This window comes from Pleurodeles waltl, chromosome 11 (assembly GCF_031143425.1).
Source record: "Pleurodeles waltl isolate 20211129_DDA chromosome 11, aPleWal1.hap1.20221129, whole genome shotgun sequence".
NCBI lineage: Eukaryota > Metazoa > Chordata > Amphibia > Caudata > Salamandridae > Pleurodeles > Pleurodeles waltl.
Window position 1 is genome coordinate 32,432,055 of NC_090450.1, and position 20,655 is coordinate 32,452,709.

The 20,655-nt window shown below is 42.3% G+C and overlaps 1 protein-coding gene across 1 annotated transcript in view; it reads right to left on the reverse strand.

Moving 5' to 3' along the window:
- Positions 1-4,863: 4,863 nt before the first annotated feature.
- LOC138265307 (cytochrome P450 2J4-like) overlaps positions 4,864-20,655 on the reverse strand; it is a 213,237-nt gene continuing 197,445 nt past the window's right edge. The window contains exon 10 of the mRNA XM_069212915.1: positions 4,864-5,517. Coding sequence (XP_069069016.1) covers positions 5,339-5,517 — 179 coding nt within the window. The 3' untranslated portion in view covers positions 4,864-5,338. The remainder of the gene's footprint in view (positions 5,518-20,655) is intronic.

A 20,655-nucleotide genomic window follows, 5' to 3' on the forward strand; every position in this document is an offset into this window, starting at 1 on the left:
TAACACTTGCGTCCTACAGATAATGGAGAAGAGCTACAAAACAGAGTTTCTCTTTTTTCCACCAGACACAGGGAACATTCCTACTTGGGAACTGTGAAGCAGATAGAAACTGAAGGCTCTGAGATTAGTAATATAAACATTTCTTTTAAAGAAAACTGCAATTCAAGTTCCACAGGACCATCAGGTAAGAACTTACATTAGACTTTTTATTAGTTCCCAAAGTAACAGGATGATTCCACTTGGTCATAGACCACAAGTGGGTGAAAAATATGTTTAAAAATAGAGACTTTAAAAACGATAACCCCTATTATTTTTCCCTTTGAACTTTCTCATTACCATAAACCTCATGGATGCACACTTTCATATCCTGATTATGCCAGGACACTGAAATTTCTGAGATTCTGTGTTTTTGGCATCCATTATCGGTTCTAGGCCCTGCCCTTTGGCATCAAATCTGCCAGATGGTATTCCCAAAAATGACACACTCTGGTAGCTTTCCTTCACTTACAGGGCCTATAATGTTTAAAGACTCAGAGTCTCATTCGCAACTATGTAAAATGTCAGCTAATTCCATCCCGGGAGAGGATTTTGATTAGGGCGCTTTCTTTAATACTCAGGAAGGCTTGGCCTATCTCCCTCAAGACAGGGCTGTAAGGCTGAGACATATTTTGACTCCGTTGATAACAAAGGACAGAGCCTTAGTGAGGTTGGGGCTAAGAGTCCAAGGACGCATGGCATTGTTGTTTTTCTGGTGCCTCAGGTAAGGTTGCATATGAAACCACCATTATCCCATTAGGGGATCCTTCATGTGTGTCTGTGTGTCATCTATCCCCTCCTCTAGATTCAGGCATGTATCTTCTCCTAAGTGGGTACAAACTCCCACAACTATGCTCCCCATTGCCGCTTGTCTACCCTGTGCATTGTTAATGCTCTATCTTATGAGGTAAACCATTTGTCAATGTGATCCCCCACTACAAAGGTTGGCATTATACCCTTTAGCAAGTGAGTGTGTAGCCTTCCCTGTAGTCATCTCACCATTACTGGCACCATCTTCATGGACTTCAGTCCCAGTCTGGCCTTCCTCTCTTCTAAGGCCTTTTGCTTTTGCTCTAGCGTCTCCTCCAGGTGTAGGATAGCCAGCTTGGCTGGTGAGCCATCTATGACTGTGTGTCATGGTACCCCATCTAGCAGTCTGCCAGCTGTGAAGGGCTCAGCCTGGGAGACTGCTCATTTACTACCCTGCAACATGCACATGAGAAACTTCGTCTAGTCAAAACATCATCTGCCTCCACCTCTTCTTGGGTTTTCTCAATCTCTTCATCCTCCATTGAGATGGTCTGTAGTTGGCGGGCTACTTGCCAGGCCCTGAGAATTGTTCTGAAATCTTCCTTCCTGGATTCCCTGATTAACTTCAACCCTCCCATTTTGCACATGCTCCTCAGTTCTGCCGTGCCAAAGGTCTACAGATCCACCTCCATGATCCCAAAAAGTTAAGGAGCAAAAAATTAAATCAGAAATTGATTTTTTTTAACTTAAAATTATCCACTCAAAGCCCTTATGTTAATTAAAAATCAAACAATATTCTTTGATTTATGGATATTTAATATCAAACCTTAAAACTGAGTGGCACTACTAAACAAAAGTTTTGGATCCCATCGCTACAAGTTCTAGATCCACTGCATACCATTGTAAGAAAGTGAATTAATAATTGAGGTGAATGGTAGCCCACCACCAGGAATGAAGTCACTACCCTGCTAGATCCAGACTAAGGTTTCAGTAATTTAAACCTGAACTTAACCCTTGGTAGCAATGGCATAGAACAGACATGATTAACTTGGAGAAAATATATAAAGCATTTAGAAATACCATTGAGAAGTACCAAAAAAGTTAAAAGGTCAAAAAGAAAATCAAATAAATATCCACTACAGTTAACAAAAATATAAGATTTAATAAGCAAAATGGCACCAAAACAAAAAAATGCAATAGGAGGAATTGGAGATATGAATTTTAGAAGATTTAAGGAAAAATAGTCCCACAAAGCTAAAGCACCAGTGATAGTCTATGATTGATGTACCCTGGGAGGTAGGTGCAATTTCAGGCAGACCACGATGGGACACAGGTCAGGTATCCAAATAAGACTCATCTCAGTCGGAGATGTTACCTTGGGACTCTGAACTGAAAGTCAAAATCTTCCAGTGGGGCATGTTTGCAAGCTGCATCCTAGCAAGTCCTTTTGAAGTCGGGTAGCTGTGGACGAGCTCTCATTGAAGCCATTTGTTTTGGTGGGAACAGCTCCATGTGGGAAATTTCAATATGTACATCCAGAGAAGTTATTGTGTTGGTGGCATGTTTTGGTGCTTTTGGCAGGCCTAGAATTTTACATTCATAGTTAATCTCTTTGTTAGAAGCCCAGAATCCTCTGGTGGGTCTAATTTGCCAACTGTATCTGATGATGAGCTCCATGAGGCTAGATACCTTCTCACCGACGGCCTGCTGAAATGGATTTGCTGCTAAGGAGAAGCACAATGTAAGAGAAACCTGTTTCTTCAGCCCAGCATCTTGGGCTGATTGGCTTGGCTGGATGGTCCTAGTCCTCTGAAGGTCTGGAAACCCCAAAATGTTGCCAGCTTTTCAGAGTTGTTAAGAAGCGTCCGGTTAGACACAGGCAAGGGTCTCAGAACCTCAGGAACAGCACTTGGGAGCCAAGACTCACTCCAAATGGGGTCATTAGCATGGTCCAGTCCACAGCCTGTGGCTACATTACCATTTTCAAGGCCTTGTATATTTGCACCTATTCTGTGCACAAACTATTTTCTATGCCTTTTTTGCACATTCTTATTTTGCACTTTGCATCTCTCCTGTTCCACTATCGGCATTGTACATATTGTCAATTTTTTCTGGATTAACAAGACTGGAATTCATTTAAACTTACATGCATTGAACTCTCTAGTAAATCCATAAGACTCTTGCATAAGGACTTCACTGCTAGGATGTTCAAGGGAACAAATAATAATAAACTTTAATAATGCATTAAGCTAGAGAAGAAAGGGCTGAGTTAGAGGACTTGTTACTTGAAATAATTAGGTTAACGTATTCTATATAACTTGAATATTACACGTTTATTTTTTAAAAATTGCATTGTTTCATTACATACTTCTATATGCAGATTCCGGAGGAAGTGTGACTATCCTTCAATCAGTGTTTTCTCTCTATGAACCAGGAATTTTCTTAAGTGAATGTGGGGTACATTATTTCCGTAAAACCAGTTCATTTCCAACTCCAAAGTCAGAAGTTGTTTGTATTAGCCTGTTTATCAGGGGACACAGAAACCTGGTCAATGACATTGATAGAAAGAAACAGTCCGTTATTATATGACCTTGAAGCATTTAAAAAAAAAAGAAGGATTTCTGATAGAAGGACATTGACCCAAGGAGCTGATCATGAATGACTAGGCCTTAGGCAATGTAAAAGATATTTTTTACAGTATGTGACACAACTCCAGAAATTGATTGTTGAAACTAATTGGTCTGCTGAAAAAAGAAATGCCATTTTAAAAGACCTCTTATCTCAGAATCCAAACCGCCTGAAAAAGTATAGGGAATCTAACTGACTTAACTAAGATAATTGATAAAAGATTAACAGATTGACAAGTTGAAAAGAAAAGATCTGAATTGAGAACAAGACTGTTCGAGAAAAGTTGTAAGACAGTTAGAACCATCATTCTCCCTCCTGAGCCTATGCAGTTAGGCACAGTACATCCACCCTTATCCAAGGAAGAAAAGGACACAGAAGGGAGCAAGGGTTGTGTTTATATAATGCTTCTGCTCAACATTATGTTAAACAATATAATATAATGAGAAACCCATGAAAAGGCATCAGGAAAGCTTGAATGCTTAACTGACGTGAGGAGGAATCCATTGAACAATGTTTTAATAGGCTCTACTCACCATATTTTGAACACATTACAGTCAGGTAAAGTCTGTGTTTGTTTAAAAATGTCATTGAGGGAAAATGATAATTTTCTTTACATCTTACAGCAGTCATTGATTCAGGGGCACTGGAAATTGTATAGACTGGAAATTAGTAAAGAAATTGAAATTATTGTTTGTCAATAAGAACAGACTACAATAAGTGAGAGCAGTAGAAGGTACAGAATTGACTTCAGGATTTATCACCTATTCCACTGCTTTATTACTAATTACTAATCACAAGGAATACTTGGCAGGAGACATAATTGCCACTCCTCAGTATTAGATCATCTTAGAAATTCTGTGGTTAAGTAGATCACCCAAGGAGTAACTAGGAGCAAGGTACTCTACTGGCTACAAATCAAGAACTTGGTAGTTTTAAAGTTCATTATGGCCTGTGCAGAAAGAGGTGGGGTTTCATAGGTGTTAGGTGTCATTCTATTAAGTTAAATTAGTAAAGATCTTGCATAGCTGTGTGGTTCACAAATCTAACCCTTGTGCTGGTCCCCACGTTTAAGAGTGAAATAGAGGGTGGCTGTGTTTTCCCATACAAGGGGACACATGCTTGGAATTCATAGGATAGTCTAAGGGAGGATCATCATAGGTTTTACAAATTGCTGAAAAAAATGATTTTTCAAGTTGATGTCTAACCTTCGGTTCACCCTCGCTTTGGTCATTATGTAATTGTGTAGTTTCTAGGTTTTCACTATACAAGCCTTTGAATATAACATATGTAAATCACCCCAAACATCTTTTGTACCATGACTTCTTCTCATGTAAATCATTACTCTTCAAAATACTCTCTCCCATATGTGCATGGATATGCAGTGAAACAAATAAATACATTATTATGCAAGTGCATAAATTCACAAATAAATACATCATAGAAGGCCAATGGAAATAATGACATATGATTTAATCATTTGTAAAAACAGATACAAACTGCCACACCCATTCTCATAGTTAGAAAAAGTTCTAATTATTACTATCCCTAAGGAATCAGTAGCTAAATTAGAAATTGAAAATACAGGCCAAATCATTTTCCTGAAGTTATCTCAGTGCATGGGTGCATTAACAACAAACTACCTGTACTATTGCTCTTTTCTTCACCTTTTTACAAACTCCTAATTATCAGAATAAGTATATGATTGCAACTGGACAGTTCCATTGTCATTTGAAAGATCAGTTAAATTTATACACAGCGGACCCTAATTATTAAATCACTCATATCACCATAGTGAGATCATAATTTCTAATTATGGAATATGTCTCCTACTTTGGTCCTTAACTATAAAGGTTCTACTCTATCTAATGTTCAGCATCATAATTTCATATTCTATACATGCAAATTGTGCACAAGGTAGCACTCTCTAGCGTGGCACTGCGCACATTTCAAAGGGGAGGGGTTTCACAGTGGACCTCAATTGGTAATCCAAGCTAGCTTGTTTCACTCCTTCAGGGAGTTGTAACGTGTAGGCTCGCAGCAGGTTGGTGAAGAAGAGGAAGTTTACAGTCCTGGCGAGCTGTTCTCCCAAACACACACGATGACCTGACCAGGGATGGAAAGGAGAGTGTTAGTGCTGTGGCATGTGACTGAAATGATAAATAGTGATACAAATATTTGAGGCACGGAAGCCCACACTAGAATGGATTAGAGGAGTCAGTCTAAGGAAATGTTAAGTATGTATTCAAGAAAGCATCTGCTTTTCTTTTACAAGGTACTTAAACCCAACAACTAACTTTGATGTAACATCCTACATCTGATTTGTTTTTATATGTTGCATCAACCCAACAACTAACTTTGAAGTCAAATTCTCCCATAATAATGTCTAAAGCTAGTAAATTTCCATGAGCTGAATTTGATCCCAGCAGGTTGTGATAAGTCTCATCAGACCAGCTATCCTCACCTTCTGACCAGTATCCTACCCTGATATGTCATTTGTACATGGATATTCAAATGCCTTCAACACTGACCATCCATTCTCCATCATTGATAACAATAACCCATTGCATCAGAAGGAATTGCCATTAGATAGTAACACAGAGTGAATGTTCTTTGATATATTCAATTTGAGTACATTTGTGAAACTGCAATGTTTGTGCATGTTATCCAGAACACCCATTTCTAAGAACTAGACGTAGCATTGATCACAGTCTTTTTAAATAAAGTTTTAAATGATTAAAACAACTCTAGCCATTCTTACAACACAGCCCTTCAACCATAGTCCAAACTTCCTGTGAGGATTAACATTATAAAAGCCATACCTGTCAATGAAATAATTAAGCTAGTAATTACATAATGTACTACACGGCCCCAGAAACACTTTGTCCTCACATGTCCCACATCAATGAAACATCCCTCATGCTAAATTAATCTAACAAGTCCAAATGAACACACTGCTTAGGTGAGGGTGGCTGACTCTAGAAATCTGAGAAACCACCCCTAAAATCCCAACCAATTCTGATTATTTAACATTTTCAGCAACCCTATTGTTCAGTCTCTACATGGTAGTGTTGCGGTAATAATTATTTGGGAATCTCAGTGAATCATTTCTATGTGTGATTGTCATTAGTGCAGCAATAATATGTGACACGGAATCAATTGAAAGTTGAGTCGATAGCCCCGATTTGCTCTTATAGTAACTCAGCAAAGCTGGGAACTTTATTAATATTGGACAAAGGGTGTCATCTACCCATACAATGTTGGATGTATGTGTGAAGACACAACCTAAGACATTATGCTATAGGCAGGTCTGGCAATTTTATTCTGACTACTGTTTTCTGTGGTGGCAAACAAGTCTACAGGGAGTGCAGAATTATTAGGCAAATGAGTATTTTGACCACATCATCCTCTTTATGCATGTTGTCTTACTCCAAGCTGTATAGGCTCGAAAGCCTACTACCAATTAAGCATATTAGGTGATGTGCATCTCTGTAATGAGAAGGGGTGTGGTCTAATGACATCAATACCCTATATCAGGTGTGCATAATTATTAGGCAACTTCCTTTCCTTTGGCAAAATGGGTCAAAAGAAGGACTTGACAGGCTCAGAAAAGTCAAAAATAGTGAGATATCTTGCAGAGGGATGCAGCACTCTTAAAATTGCAAAGCTTCTGAAGCGTGATCATCGAACAATCAAGCGTTTCATTCAAAATAGTCAACAGGGTCGCAAGAAGCGTGTGGAAAAACCAAGGCGCAAAATAACTGCCCATGAACTGAGAAAAGTCAAGCGTGCAGCTGCCACGATGCCACTTGCCACCAGTTTGGCCATATTTCAGAGCTGCAGCATCACTGGAGTGCCCAAAAGCACAAGGTGTGCAATACTCAGAGACATGGCCAAGGTAAGAAAGGCTGAAAGACGACCACCACTGAACAAGACACACATGCTGAAACGTCAAGACTGGGCCAAGAAATATCTCAAGACTGATTTTTCTAAGGTTTTATGGACTGATGAAATGAGAGTGAGTCTTGATGGGCCAGATGGATGGGCCCGTGGCTGGATTGGTAAAGGGCAGAGAGCTCCAGTCCGACTCAGACGCCAGCAAGGTGGAGGTGGAGTACTGGTTTGGGCTGGTATCATCAAAGATGAGCTTGTGGGGCCTTTTCGGGTTGAGGATGGAGTCAAGCTCAACTCCCAGTCCAGTTCCTGGAAGACACCTTCTTCAAGCAGTGGTACAGGAAGAAGTCTGCATCCTTCAAGAAAAACATGGTTTTCATGCAGGACAATGCTCCATCACACGCGTCCAAGTACTCCACAGCGTGGCTGGCAAGAAAGGGTATAAAAGAAGGAAATCTAATGACATGGCCTCCTTGTTCACCTGATCTGAACCCCATTGAGAACCTGTGGTCCATCATCAAATGTGAGATTTACAAGGAGGGAAAACAGTACACCTCTCTGAATAGTGTCTGGGAGGCTGTGGTTGCTGCTGCACGCAAAGTTGATGGTGAACAGATCAAAACACTGACAGAATCCATGGATGGCAGGCTTTTGAGTGTCCTTGCAAAGAAAGGTGGCTATATTGGTCACTGATTTGTTTTTGTTTTGTTTTTGAATGTCAGAAATGTATATTTGTGAATGTTGAGATGTTATATTGGTTTCACTGGTAATAATAAATAATTGAAATGGGTATATATTTTTTTTTGTTAAGTTGCCTAATAATTATGCACAGTAATAGTCACCTGCACACACAGATATCCCCCTAACATAGCTAAAACTAAAAACAAACTAAAAACTACTTCCAAAAATATTCAGCTTTGATATTAATGAGTTTTTTGGGTTCATTGAGAACATGGTTGTTGTTCAATAATAAAATTAATCCTCAAAAATACAACTTGCCTAATAATTCTGCACTCCCTGTATGGTTGGCATGCCCACAGTCTGAAAATGTTTTGAACAATGTTGTTGTGCAGGACCCATTCCTGGTTTTCTTTCAGAACTCTTCTGAGAGCATCTGCTTGAGTATTCTGCACACCTGGGGGGTGAGTCGCCATGATCTGTTCGTTTCGGGCTATCAACAATTTCCAAATTTTCTGGACCTTGTGTGACAAGGGCCTGGAACTCGTTTCCCCCGCTTGTTGAGGTAGTACATGGTTGTTGTATTGTCTGTCTGAAGAAGCAGGGTCTGGGTTGTGACTGATAGGCAAAAGGCTTTGAGCACTAGATGAACTGCAAGGACCCCAGAGAGACTGATGTGATAGGTCATCTCTCTCTGATACCATGTGCCCTAAATTTGGAAGTGATCCACGAGGGCTCCCCATTCTAGTAGTGATGCATCTATGACTGATTTGAGAGGGGAAATGTTAGTTAAAAGGCATTCCTTGCAGGGGACAAAGGAGATAGCCTGGAGAGCACCACCATTTCAGGGACAGTTTTGCATGAAGGGACAACTTGATCGTGTCCTCCCAGTTGCCTGTTAGTTGGTCCCACTGGCCCCCAAGACATTTTTGGGGATGCTGCATGTGGAGATGGGCATGGAGATGGTAGATGGGTCAGGATGTAGTGCAGAGGCCGGAGCGACCACCTCGGGAGCTGGAGACCCAGGTTCGAGCCTCGGCATTGGCCCAAAGTCCTGCAATTCTGGGCAAATCACATAATCTCCCCATGCCCACGGACAAGGCCTTAAGACCCTCACTCGTGATAAGCTGCACTATATAAATCTACATTTCATTTTGTTTTGTTTGTTCTGAAGTAAAGAAGATGCAGGAGGGCATTGAGCTGAGAAGAGACAACTTCATTGTTGGATGAAAGACTTTCATGAGACAGTTAGAATTGTGAAAGATAGATAAGAAAAAGACACACTTTTGCCTGAAAGGTGTTGATGAACTCTCCCGAGTAATGCAAAGTTTGAACCGGGGTAGGTGTGGACTTGCTGTGGTTGGCATGAAACCCCAACCTTTGAAGAAGATTGCAGGTTGAGTTGGAATGAAGTTGGGCTTCTTCAGAAGTCGACTCCTTTATGAGCATATCATCTAAGTATGGGGAGACAAAGTCTCAGGTTTTCTGAGGTGTACGCCCCCTACTGCCATGCACTTCGAGAATGTTCTGGGATCTGACTCTAGGTGTGATACTGATAATGATTCTGCCCCACCACAAACCTCAAGAACTTTTGATGTTTTCTGGTGATTGGTATATGAATATGTGCATCTTGAAGGTCGATGGACCAGATACAATCTCACTGGTGTACTTGTGAATAGATTTGATGTAATGCCAGCATCCAGAACTTTTCTTGCCAAATCCATTTGTTGGCCAATTTCTGAATTCATTTTTGCCTTTTTTCTTTACCAGAAATTATCTGGAATAAATGCCTGTTACCCGTTGTTGCTGAGAAATGGCCTCTTCTGCATGTTTCTGAAGCAAGATGTTGATTTGTGATCTTAGCAGTTGCAAGTGGTGATTGGATGGTTTTGCTCTAATGGTCAGAGGAGGACTTATGAACTTGAGACAATACACATGCCAAATAATTTTCAGTACTCAGGCTTCTTTTGTGATTTCTTGTCACTCTGCCAGAAAGTGGGTAGCGTAAGAGGGAAAAGGAAAGATCCAGGGTTTTGTTCCTGTTGTAAACTTTCCTTCTTGGGCCAGTTGTTGGGTGAATCTTCCCCAAGGCTGACTTCACTGCTGTGAATAAGATCCTTGTTTTTGAAGTTGCTGGTGACCTTGATACCAGTGAGGGGGTTGAACTCTCTGACGGTATTACTACCGCTGGTAGGGCGTAGAAGACTTTTCTTGCTCTTTTGGCTTTTCAAGGCCAACCACCTTAAGGGTGTCCAGCTTGGATTTCAATTGAGCCATCCTGAAAAAGGGAAGATTGGGGATCCTTATTTCGAGATGTAGATGAAGCCAAGAATGGCTGCGCCAGGCCATGCCATGACAATATTTATGAGCTGCCAACAAGGAGGAATCAGCTGCAGAACTAAATATTTGGTTTGACACCATCAAGCCTTCATTGACTGCTCCAGAAAGTCTTACTCTTTGTCCCTGGGTAGGTCTTGGGCAAATTTCTGGATTGACTCCCACAATGTCCTGTCGTATCTGCTGAGAAGGGCAGTAGCACTGGCCGCTTTTATGGTGGTTGCAGCCGTGCTACATACTTTGCTGCTTACAGAATCCAACTTCTTGCTCTCTTTTTCTGGTAGGACCGAAGAGGTAGGTGTTGTGGTATGGTGTTTCTTGGCTTCCAGTCTGACTACCGAGTCTGGAGATGGGTCTGAACAGAGGAAAAGTAGATCCTGCCTTGGAGATCTATATTTCTTTTGCAGCTTTGACGGAGCAGACTCAGTTGAGGCCAGTGAAAAACAGTTCCATTGCTGGCTCTAGAAGGTCTGGCACTAATGGAAGGGGTGGTCTGGATGCTGAGTGTTGGTGAAGTGTCTCAAATATCAGTGATGTAGAAGGAGTAGGTACCAACATCACTGCATTTAGTTTTACTGCTGCTTTCACGAAGACCTCCTGGAAGGTAGTAATCTCATCCATCAGAGAGACATGAGGTGGGGGAGAGTCTGATAGTGGAGGCAAATAGCATCCTGTAGAAGTTGAAGACATATACCTAGAATGATGTCTAGACCTTGATCGTGTTCTTGATCTATATGAGCAACTGTGAATGGTGAGATTCTCTTGTGGGTGGATGGGACAACGAACGCCTGGATCTGTGGCACCTGTGGTGTGAACAATGGTGTGTTCAGGAACGTGACCGCAGCCACAGGAGAGGTGGTTCCACATGTGGAGGTATTGGCGCTTGTGCAAGTGGCACTGAATGGGGAGAAGGGTGGTGGTGGTGGAGGCGAGATGGTGGTGGTGAAGGTGAGTCTGGTAAGATTATCGGTGAAGTTGGAGAGTACATCCTGGAGTAATTACAGCCTGGTGATATAGAAATGCATCTCCCCCTTTTTTCTGTCATGTCCTGGAAATTGATATGCTCCTCTACATTGGCCACCAGTGGTGTCTCAATGTCGAACTGCTCCTCTATGACGATCTCCGTTGACACCTCGACGGCAAACCACTACTCGACATAGATAGGTCTCCAGGCCTCGACGTAAACCTACCCCTCGATGCCGACCTCCTCCTATGTGTCAAAAGCTTATGAGTCTTTGACGCCAACCTCCGTCTCTTCTTTGATGCTGATCCAGCCCTTGAGGGTGAGCAAGCTGGCACCGTACCTTGTCTTAGTGTCGATCCTGTCAATGGCGAGGGGGGAAAGATGTCTTTTACAGGCTGGTACCCAGTTGTTGGACCTTCCACGTCTTCCAGAGATAGACTGCAGAGCCCGTGTAGGGGACTGACCCTCTCTTTGCACTGAAGTCCCACCTTCAGATTCTGTTTTCTGCCTACGCCGTTCTTCCATGCCATGCAGGTGAATGTTCTCTCTTTCTCTCAGGGTACGCCTTGAAAACATCCTGCAGTAATGACAGTCTTCAGGACCATGGCTTGCTGTAAGCCAAATGAGGCAAACATCAGGAGGGTCCGATTTGGCCTTCTTCCTACCACAGGCAGGGCAGTTGTCCAATAAGGATGCCAATTTTACTGGCAAAATACCACAAATTCCTGTCAGAAAATGACATAAAATGTAAGAGAGAGAAGAAATAGTTTGAATGAAGTTGCTGTCAACAAAATGTCACTAGTGAATTTTGAAGAGAAAAGGCTGAGTTCAGTGCTCCAATATCATGTCAGCAGGAGACAGGAAAAAGAACTGAAACAACTATCACCTTCTGAACGTAATGGGATACTGGTGGTCTCTAGGTCCTTAAAGCCAGTCTCCATTTTTAACTCACATAAACACAGCCTATGAGGCTACACTGTCCTACCTCCCTTCATCTTGGTACTTTAACAAAAAAAGGGTTTGTGAAAGAAATATAAGCTGTTTTACAAAAACATCTAAGTTAAATTATACACCCATATGATTCTCCTCGCCCTTTTTTTAAGTACAAGATGAAGAATTGGGCCACTGCAGCCCGTTCCTATAGGCTGCATAGTGTTTTTTTTTTCTTTTAAGTTACTCTGGAGGCCTTCCCGAAGAAAGGCAAACATCTGCACTTAAGAAGATATATTGTGAAAAAGTGCTCCAGGGTCCATGCACGAGGGCGTTCATATTCAGTTCGTACGACTATCAATGGAGATCCCCTAAGAGAGAACTTTTCATAACTAGATGTGGAGGTAGGACAGTGAGTCTCCCACACAAAGGCTGGCAACAGGTATAAATATTGGATTGCTAGGGCCACTCATCACAACTTTCCTGGACCTATGTAAGATTCAGGACTGCCCTGCTGCTTGAAGGACTGCTTCGTTGTCTGAGAAGGAAGATTAGATCTGCTTGCCTTCATCCTAGGCTACCCAGAGTGACTCCAAGGGTCAGTTGACTGACCTATGTGAGCTACAGAGACACAGCAAGCTTCAGAGGCCTCACTGCAACCATCCAGCTGCAACTGGACTTGCTTGAGCACTGCAGGCATCTGTTGGAATTAGTCTGATCCCTGATGCACCTTCTCAGGTCCTGGACCCTTGGCAGGCATCAATTGGAGCTCCTCCAAGAAGAAAAGGTGAAATCCTGAAGTTTCCACACCCCTCTACCAATGACTCAATTTCTTACACCGACTGAAGCAAGACAAAGCAGTGTGATGATGGAGCCTACTTTTCAGACACAAAATTGTTCTGCATGCATTCCAGTGGAAGCACTTCTGGGATGGTGGAAGGAAATAGCAAGCAGCCACTAGGATAGATTGACCAGGCATTGCAGATTTGCTGACACAGACAGTTCTCAAATAATCAACTGAAAACTGTGTTCCAGTGCAGTATTAGTAGACTCAAGCATAAAGCAACTTAGCAAACACAGATGAAAGTGTGTAGCAATTGTATTTGAGTCTACATAGTGGTCCGATGTCTAAGATCTCTGAACGCTGTCAATTAAGCCTCTTGTACCCCTTTGCCAATGCAAACTTGTTGTCCTACTCTCCCCATTTTTAGTTTTCAAAATGTGGTCACTCTTCAGTAGGATGAGGTGAGAGATTAATATGCTTGTGAGCAGAGCCAACTCTGTGTAGTTTTAAGGAACTGGTAACAGTTCTATGTTGTTATGCCAGAACTGAGAATCTAAGCAAAGGGTGAATGTTGAGTCATGAATAATGCATTTTTTTAAAGAGATGTGTTAAATGTTGTTAGAAATGTGGTCTGTGTTTGGCAGTTAGTTTGCACTCTGTCCACTCTGGCTCTAGAAGGTCTGGCACTAATGGAAGGGGTGGTCTGGATGCTGAGTGTTGGTGAAGTGTCTCAAATATCACTGATGTAGAAGGAGTAGGTACCAACATCACTGCATTTAGTTTTACTGCTGCTTTCACGAAGACCTCCTGGAAGGTAGTAATTTTGCTGACACAGACAGTTCTCAAATAATCAACTGAAAACTGTGTTCCAGTGCAGAATTAGTAGACTCAAGCATAAAGCAACTTAGCAAACACAGATGAAAGTGTGTAGCAATTGTATTTGAGTCTACATAGTGGTCCGATGTCTATGATCTCTGAACGCTGTCAATTAAGCCTCTTGAACCCCTTTGCCAATGCAAACTTGTTGTCCTACTCTCCCCATTTTTAGTTTTCAAAATGTGGTCACTCTTCAGTAGGATGAGGTGAGAGATTAATATGCTTGTGAGCAGAGCCAACTCTGTGTAGTTTTAAGGAACTGGTAACAGTTCTATGTTGTTATGCCAGAACTGAGAATCTAAGCAAAGGGTGAATGTTGAGTCATGAATAATGCATTTTTTTAAAGAGATGTCCAAGCAGGGATCTTCACTCTAGTCAGGGTAAGGGAGTTACACTCCTAAGACAACCCCTGCTCACCCCCTTGGTAGCTTGGCACAACCAGTCAGGCTTAGCTCAAAGGCAATGTGTAAAGTATTTGTACTAACACACACAGCAATAGAGTGAAAACACCACAAAAGTGACACAACACCAGTTTAGAAAAATATCCAATATTTATCTAATTCAAACAGGACCAAAACGACAAATATCCAACCTATACAAACAAACTTATGAACTGTTAAAGTAAAAAGAGTCTCAATCCATGGAAATCAATGGATGTGTTGTTTTTACAGAAAGTAACTGGTTTGCGTCAAAAATAAAGCTGCATGGGTGAGTGTGCATTGGAAAAGTCAGCGATTCATCGATTCCTTACTCACAAGTGAGCCAGATCGTCGTTTCTTCTTTGGTCGGGCAGCAATGAGTCGTTTTTCTCTCTCACAGAAGAGTGATGCGTCGATTTCCAGGTGGGAAACCTTGGGTCCGCACAGGTTCCCGATGATTTTGACACCCAGCGATGATGCATATGAAATTCCAGAGCACGATGGCGGAGAATTGCCCTGGGTGGGTGATGAGTCGATTTTAGCAGCTGCACACGGGTGTTGAGTCAATTTTCCAGCCACGATGCAGGTGGTGCATCGATTTTTCAGCTGCGAAGGAGGTGCTGCATTGATTTTTCTCCTGCACGGCTCCTGTGCGTGAATTTCAGTCTTTGTTACACCAGCTTCTCCTTTCAAGGGCCCAGGGACTAGATTAGGCACTATTTGGTAGGGTAGAAGTCTCAGCAAGAGTGTCCAGGTGCTGGCAGAGAAAGTATTTGATCGCCATGAGTCTTCAGAACAGGGGCTAGCTCAGGTCAAGCCCTTGGAGACATTTCACAAGCAAGAAAACATAGCAAAGTCCACTCTTTGTCCTCCCAAAAGGCAGAAGCAGCAACTGCAGGCCAACCCAGCAAAGCACACTCACAGGCAAAGGAACAGTACTCCTCTTCCAGCGCTTCAGCTCTTCTCCTTGGCAGAGGTTCCTCTTGGTCCAGAAGTAATCCAAAGGTCTGGGGTTTTGGGTCCACTACTTATACCCCTTTCTGCCTTTGAAGTGGACAAACTTCAAAGAAGTCTCTGTTGTTCACAAGATCCTGCCTTGCCCCGGCCTGGCCACACACACACAACAGGGGGTTGGAGACGGCATTGTGTGAGGACAGGCACAGCCCTTTCAGGTGTAAGTGTCAGCTCCTCCCTCCCCACTCTACCCAGGAGACTCATCAGGATATGCAGGCTATAGCCCAGCTCCCTTTCTGTCACTGTCTAGAGGGAATTCACAAACAGCCCAACTGTCAGTGTAACCCAGATGTGGATTCCATTTGCAGGCAGAGCCACAGAATGGATAAGCAAGAAAATGCCCACTTTCTGCAAGTGGCATTTTCAACCTGACAATCTAACAACAAACTTTACCAAAAGGTGTATTTCTAAATAGTGAGTTCAGAGACCGCAAACTCCATGGGCCAGATGTATCAAGACATTTTGCATTCGCAAACGGAGCGAATCGCAAGTTTCCACCATTTGCAAATGCAAAATCGCCTTTTACGATGTATGAAAGGCATAGCAGTGCAATTTTAGTGAATTCCAATTTTCAGTGATCCCTTAAAATTGTGACTCCCAATAGGAAATCTCAATTTGCAATTCCCTAAATAGGAAATCGCAAATAGGGAATACCTATTTGCGATTACCTATGCACATGTATCATGCATTTCCTAAATGCGAACAGGGCATTTAGGAAATTCTATTACCACCAACTCCAAGTTGGTGGTTACCTTGTACAATTTTACAAAATATATTAAAAATGCATTTTTTAAAGTGCCATGTTGCGTACACATATGCACATTTGTTGGGGGGGAGTGCATCAAAGGGGGCCTTTGGCCCCCAGCACCTTTGTATTTGCATTACCGAAGTTGCAAATTCCTAAAAAGGAATTTGCAAATTAGGAAATGCAAAACCATTCGAACCTATGGGCCTTCAGGCCTATAGGGATGAATGGCGTCCCAGTCCCTAATAGCTATTGCAAATTTTAGGAAATCGCTATTAGGGAATCGCTATTTTCTTACATACCATTTTGCATTTCTCAAATAGCGATTTCTGAAAATTCACTATTTAGGAAATGCTAAATGGTACTTTGATACATCTGGCCCCATATCTCTAGCTGCTCCCAATGGGAAACTGCACTTAAAGGTCTTTAAAAGCAGTCCCCATGTTAACCTATGGAAGAGACAGGCCTTGCAATAGTGAAAACCAAATTTGGCATTATTGCACGACATGTAAAACACATCAGTACATGTCCTACCTTTAACTTACACTGTACCCTGTCCATGGGGCTACCTAGGGCCTACCTTAGGGGTGCCTTACATGTACAGAAAGGGAAGGTTTGGGCCTGGCAAGTGGGTACACTTGCCAGGGAAAATTGGCAGTTTAAAACTGCACAAACAGACACTGTGGTGGCATGTCTGAGCCATGTTTACAGGGCTGCTCTTGTGAGTGGCACAATCAGTGCTGCAGGCCCACTAGTAGCATTTGATTTACAGGCCCTGGGTACCTCTAGTGTACTTTTCTAGGGACTTACTAGTAAATCAAATATGCCAATCATGGAAAAGCCAATTACACATACAGTTTACACAGAGACAACTTTCACTTTAGCACTGGTCAGCAGTGGTGAAGTGCCCAGAGTACCAAAACCAGCAAAAACGAAGCCCAGCACACAGTTAGAAATACAGGAAGCAGAGGCAAAAAGACAAGGGAAACCATGCCAAAGATGCCAGGTCTAACAAATGTAAAACTAGAAAATGCATATTTATAAAGCACACATTCTCCTCCCTAGGTATTTTGGTTAGGTTGAGTTACAGACACTTCATTTTAGGGCTGGACTCTGTTTTTTCAGATGCCCCTGCTACAAGAGGGTGCAGGGGCCACAGAGATCATGCTATAAAGCACCTGTAGTTGACCCTGCTGTGCAGAACACACACGAGGCGCACCCGGGCATCAACTTGGGGAAAGTCCTGGGCAGGAGCAGGTCGTCTTCGCCCATGTGATATCAGACTAGCCTTACCTCTTTGTCGCCGTCTTTTGCCTCTGCCAGTGCTATGAGTACGTGGAAATCCTCTGTGGTTCTTACTTATCATGACAGAGCTCACAATAGGTTGAATATTTTGACTTTTTCAACTCCTGAGGCAGGGGCAATAACTGAGGAGAATACTACTGTAGAAGAAGAGCTGTTCTTACTTATCATGACAGAGCTCACAACAGGTTGACATTTTTGACTTTTTCAACTCCTGAGGTAGGGGCAATCACTGAGGAGAATACTACTGTAGAAGAAGAGCTGGGTTTGACCATTAGTGCTCCTAGTGTTGATATCCTTGTCTCCCCCTTTGGCTTCTCACCCTAAGAATCCTCTAAATCCACACACAAATCCCACCCTTGATTTACTGAACGCTCCTTCTTGCTCCATGCTTACTGTTAATGCTCTTGTTTCTCAGACTGGTGACTCCATCACCACAGGTCCTGGTGACCTACCTAAAAGAAAGACCAAAAGCTATGGCCCGTGGCAAGGCTTCGCCATGTAATCTCAAGGCCGAGAGAGATACCAGTCTTGCCTGTCATTCCCAATTGTGCAACACTCTGATGACTATAGAACACCTAATTATGAAATCTTTTAAGGAATGTCATGACAGACTTGCTAATATTGAAAAGGCTCTAAGTGGTCTTCATACTGCCTCACCGATTTCCCTTGACAGTAATTTTAGTACTTTCTCTTGCCACAACTACTTCTGACCTTTGCCCTACAATTCACCATAAGCCTCCTTCCAATGGGCCCACTGATGCTGCTCCTGTTCAGCAGAATAAGGGCCGACAATTAAGATCAGTGACCCTGCATATGGCTCCTCCTGTGTGGGAATGCCTGATGCTTCCACGCACATCAACCAAGGGGAGCAACAGACCAGATAGAGATTCCATTGCAGGGAATAGGGTGGATTTGGCTTACCCTGATTGTATGCGCTTAGATCTAACCCCGCAGTTGCACTCTTTGCCGTAGTTTCGACCAATATTCCTATTTTGAAGTCTAGCTTCAAGTAAGATTACAGCCAACTTAGAAGCAAGGCAACTCACCAGTTAAATGGTCAGCTGGATTCACATTGGGGTTTAATTAATCGCATCTCTATGATCAGACAGGTCTCCTGGTTGGGCAAAGGCCCTAAAATCTTGGTTGGAGATTGCATCGGTATGAGTTTCAACAATGCAGCATGTTCAAAGGATGTTCTAATGGCCCTGACAGCGCAACGTGGCCCTGACACAGGCTTTATCCTAATGTCGCTGGAGTATTTTTACAAACATGTCCATTTGAATGCTTGATTGAAAGCTGCATCGCATGATATCGACATCTCTTCTATTTTTCCAGTCCAACCCCAAAGGAACATGTTGAATGTACCCACTACAACTTATTTTGAACTGAGGGCTTTGGATGCCACTGATTAACTCTCTTTTATTATTTTAACCTTGGAACCCCAGCAATCAATTCCCTTGCAGCGCAGCAATGGTATTGTCAATCCCAACCAAATGCTTGTTATTCTTCATTGGAACATTTCAGGCATTGTGGGCATTAAGGACAATTCCTTCTGGTGGTCCTTTCTGAGGGTTTTAGCATCATTAGTCTCCAGGAGTCCTGGAAGCTGGATGATAGATTTTTACTGGATGGTTATGGAGACTTTTTTTTTGCCCCTGCAAGCAGCTCTTAATCAGGGAAGGCCAAGGGGGTCTTTTGACTTTAGTTGCCCTTACTGTCAACTGAAAATTAGAAAAGCTGGACAATGGTTTACTTAACCTCTTAGCCTTGCGGTTGTTTTTCCTAGTTCTAGTAGACTGTTTGTTATTAACTTTTATAATGTCAATAGCTTGTGATCTACTGTTGAACCTGTTATTATCCTCAAATCTGTGTTTTTATTCTCTCAGTGTTTTTACCCCAGTGATTTTGATGGGTGATGTTAATTTGCATCCTTGCCATAAGAGTAGATTTACAGATGAGACATCTCTCTCTCTCTCTCTCTCTCTCTCTCTCTCTCTCTCTCTCAGCCACTCACTTTGCATAGTGCAAACTACTCAGGGTGAGCTTTGTAATGGTATAATGAATGATTATTATTTGTCAGCTTTGTGCGAGGGTGAGACAAAGTCTTGGCCACTAATATACTGCCCATGGGACAAGGCTCTTTCACCATCATAGATTTTATTTTGTCCCTACTGCCCTGGTCTCACTACCACTTTATTCACTCTGTGATATTAGAAGTGATCATAACCATTTAACTGCTGCCTTATGTTGGAGGCATAATATAGACCCTGTTAAACATTTGACGTAAGGGCAGGTGACCACCCACGATTAGAGACGCAGACTTGGAAGGATATAAACACAGATTTTTTTTATCGTAATTTGTTTACCTGTACACTGATGCTTTAACATCATGTCTCAATCTCCATTGCCCCGATGAGGAACTTCTCAGGTTATTTGACCTTATGTCACAACATTGGTGGATCTTCTTACCTCCTCTTGACTACTTTTGCTCTCTTTAGTCAAAGGGTTTGAACGTTCTTGCACGAGGCCTCATGGTTATCTCTTGATGGACCTCATGGAAAAGCCAAGAGATAGATGTAAAGTTGCTCCCCTTAGACTCTGTACAAAGCTACTCTAAAGCAAAGCGAAGGCATTCTGAAACAAGAGGCTTGACAGGGTCTTATGACTGCCTGTGCCTCCAGTTCCAGCACTAATATTTGGGAGATTGTGAGCAGGTCCTTATTTAATCCTGATTCGGGTAGTCCACTTTCGCAGCATATTAGATATGATTCATGCGTCAAACATATTACATCTATTGCAGACCCTGTTCAGCTGTTGGCTCTATAGAATCCACTGTGTTTTAACATCTGAAGGGGGCTTCCCTCTATCTTTTGACTGGAAGGAGGTTACAGATGCTATCCTTACTTTTCCCAGCACTAAGGCCCCTGGCTCAAATGTGGTTCCAATGGACCTAATCAAGTCCTGTGTATCTCTGTGGGAACCAATATTAACTATGTATCTCAATGTGGCCCTCAAATATAGTTTACCTTGCTCCTGGTCCAATTCATTCATTGTCCCAATATATTTAAAGGGCTTGAGAAATGACTCTTGGTGCAATTGCCTGAATGCTTTGAACTCTGAAATTGAAGTGATAGGGAAAATGCTTTTATCTACTCTAACATCCTGGGCCAATGACCGTAGAGTGCTGTCTGATGTTCAATATGGTTTAGGACAGATAAGGGCGCAGTGGATCAATGTTTAAACTTGTATCTTTTATTTAACAAGTACACTATGGCCAGACCTGCAGCCATTCACTCGG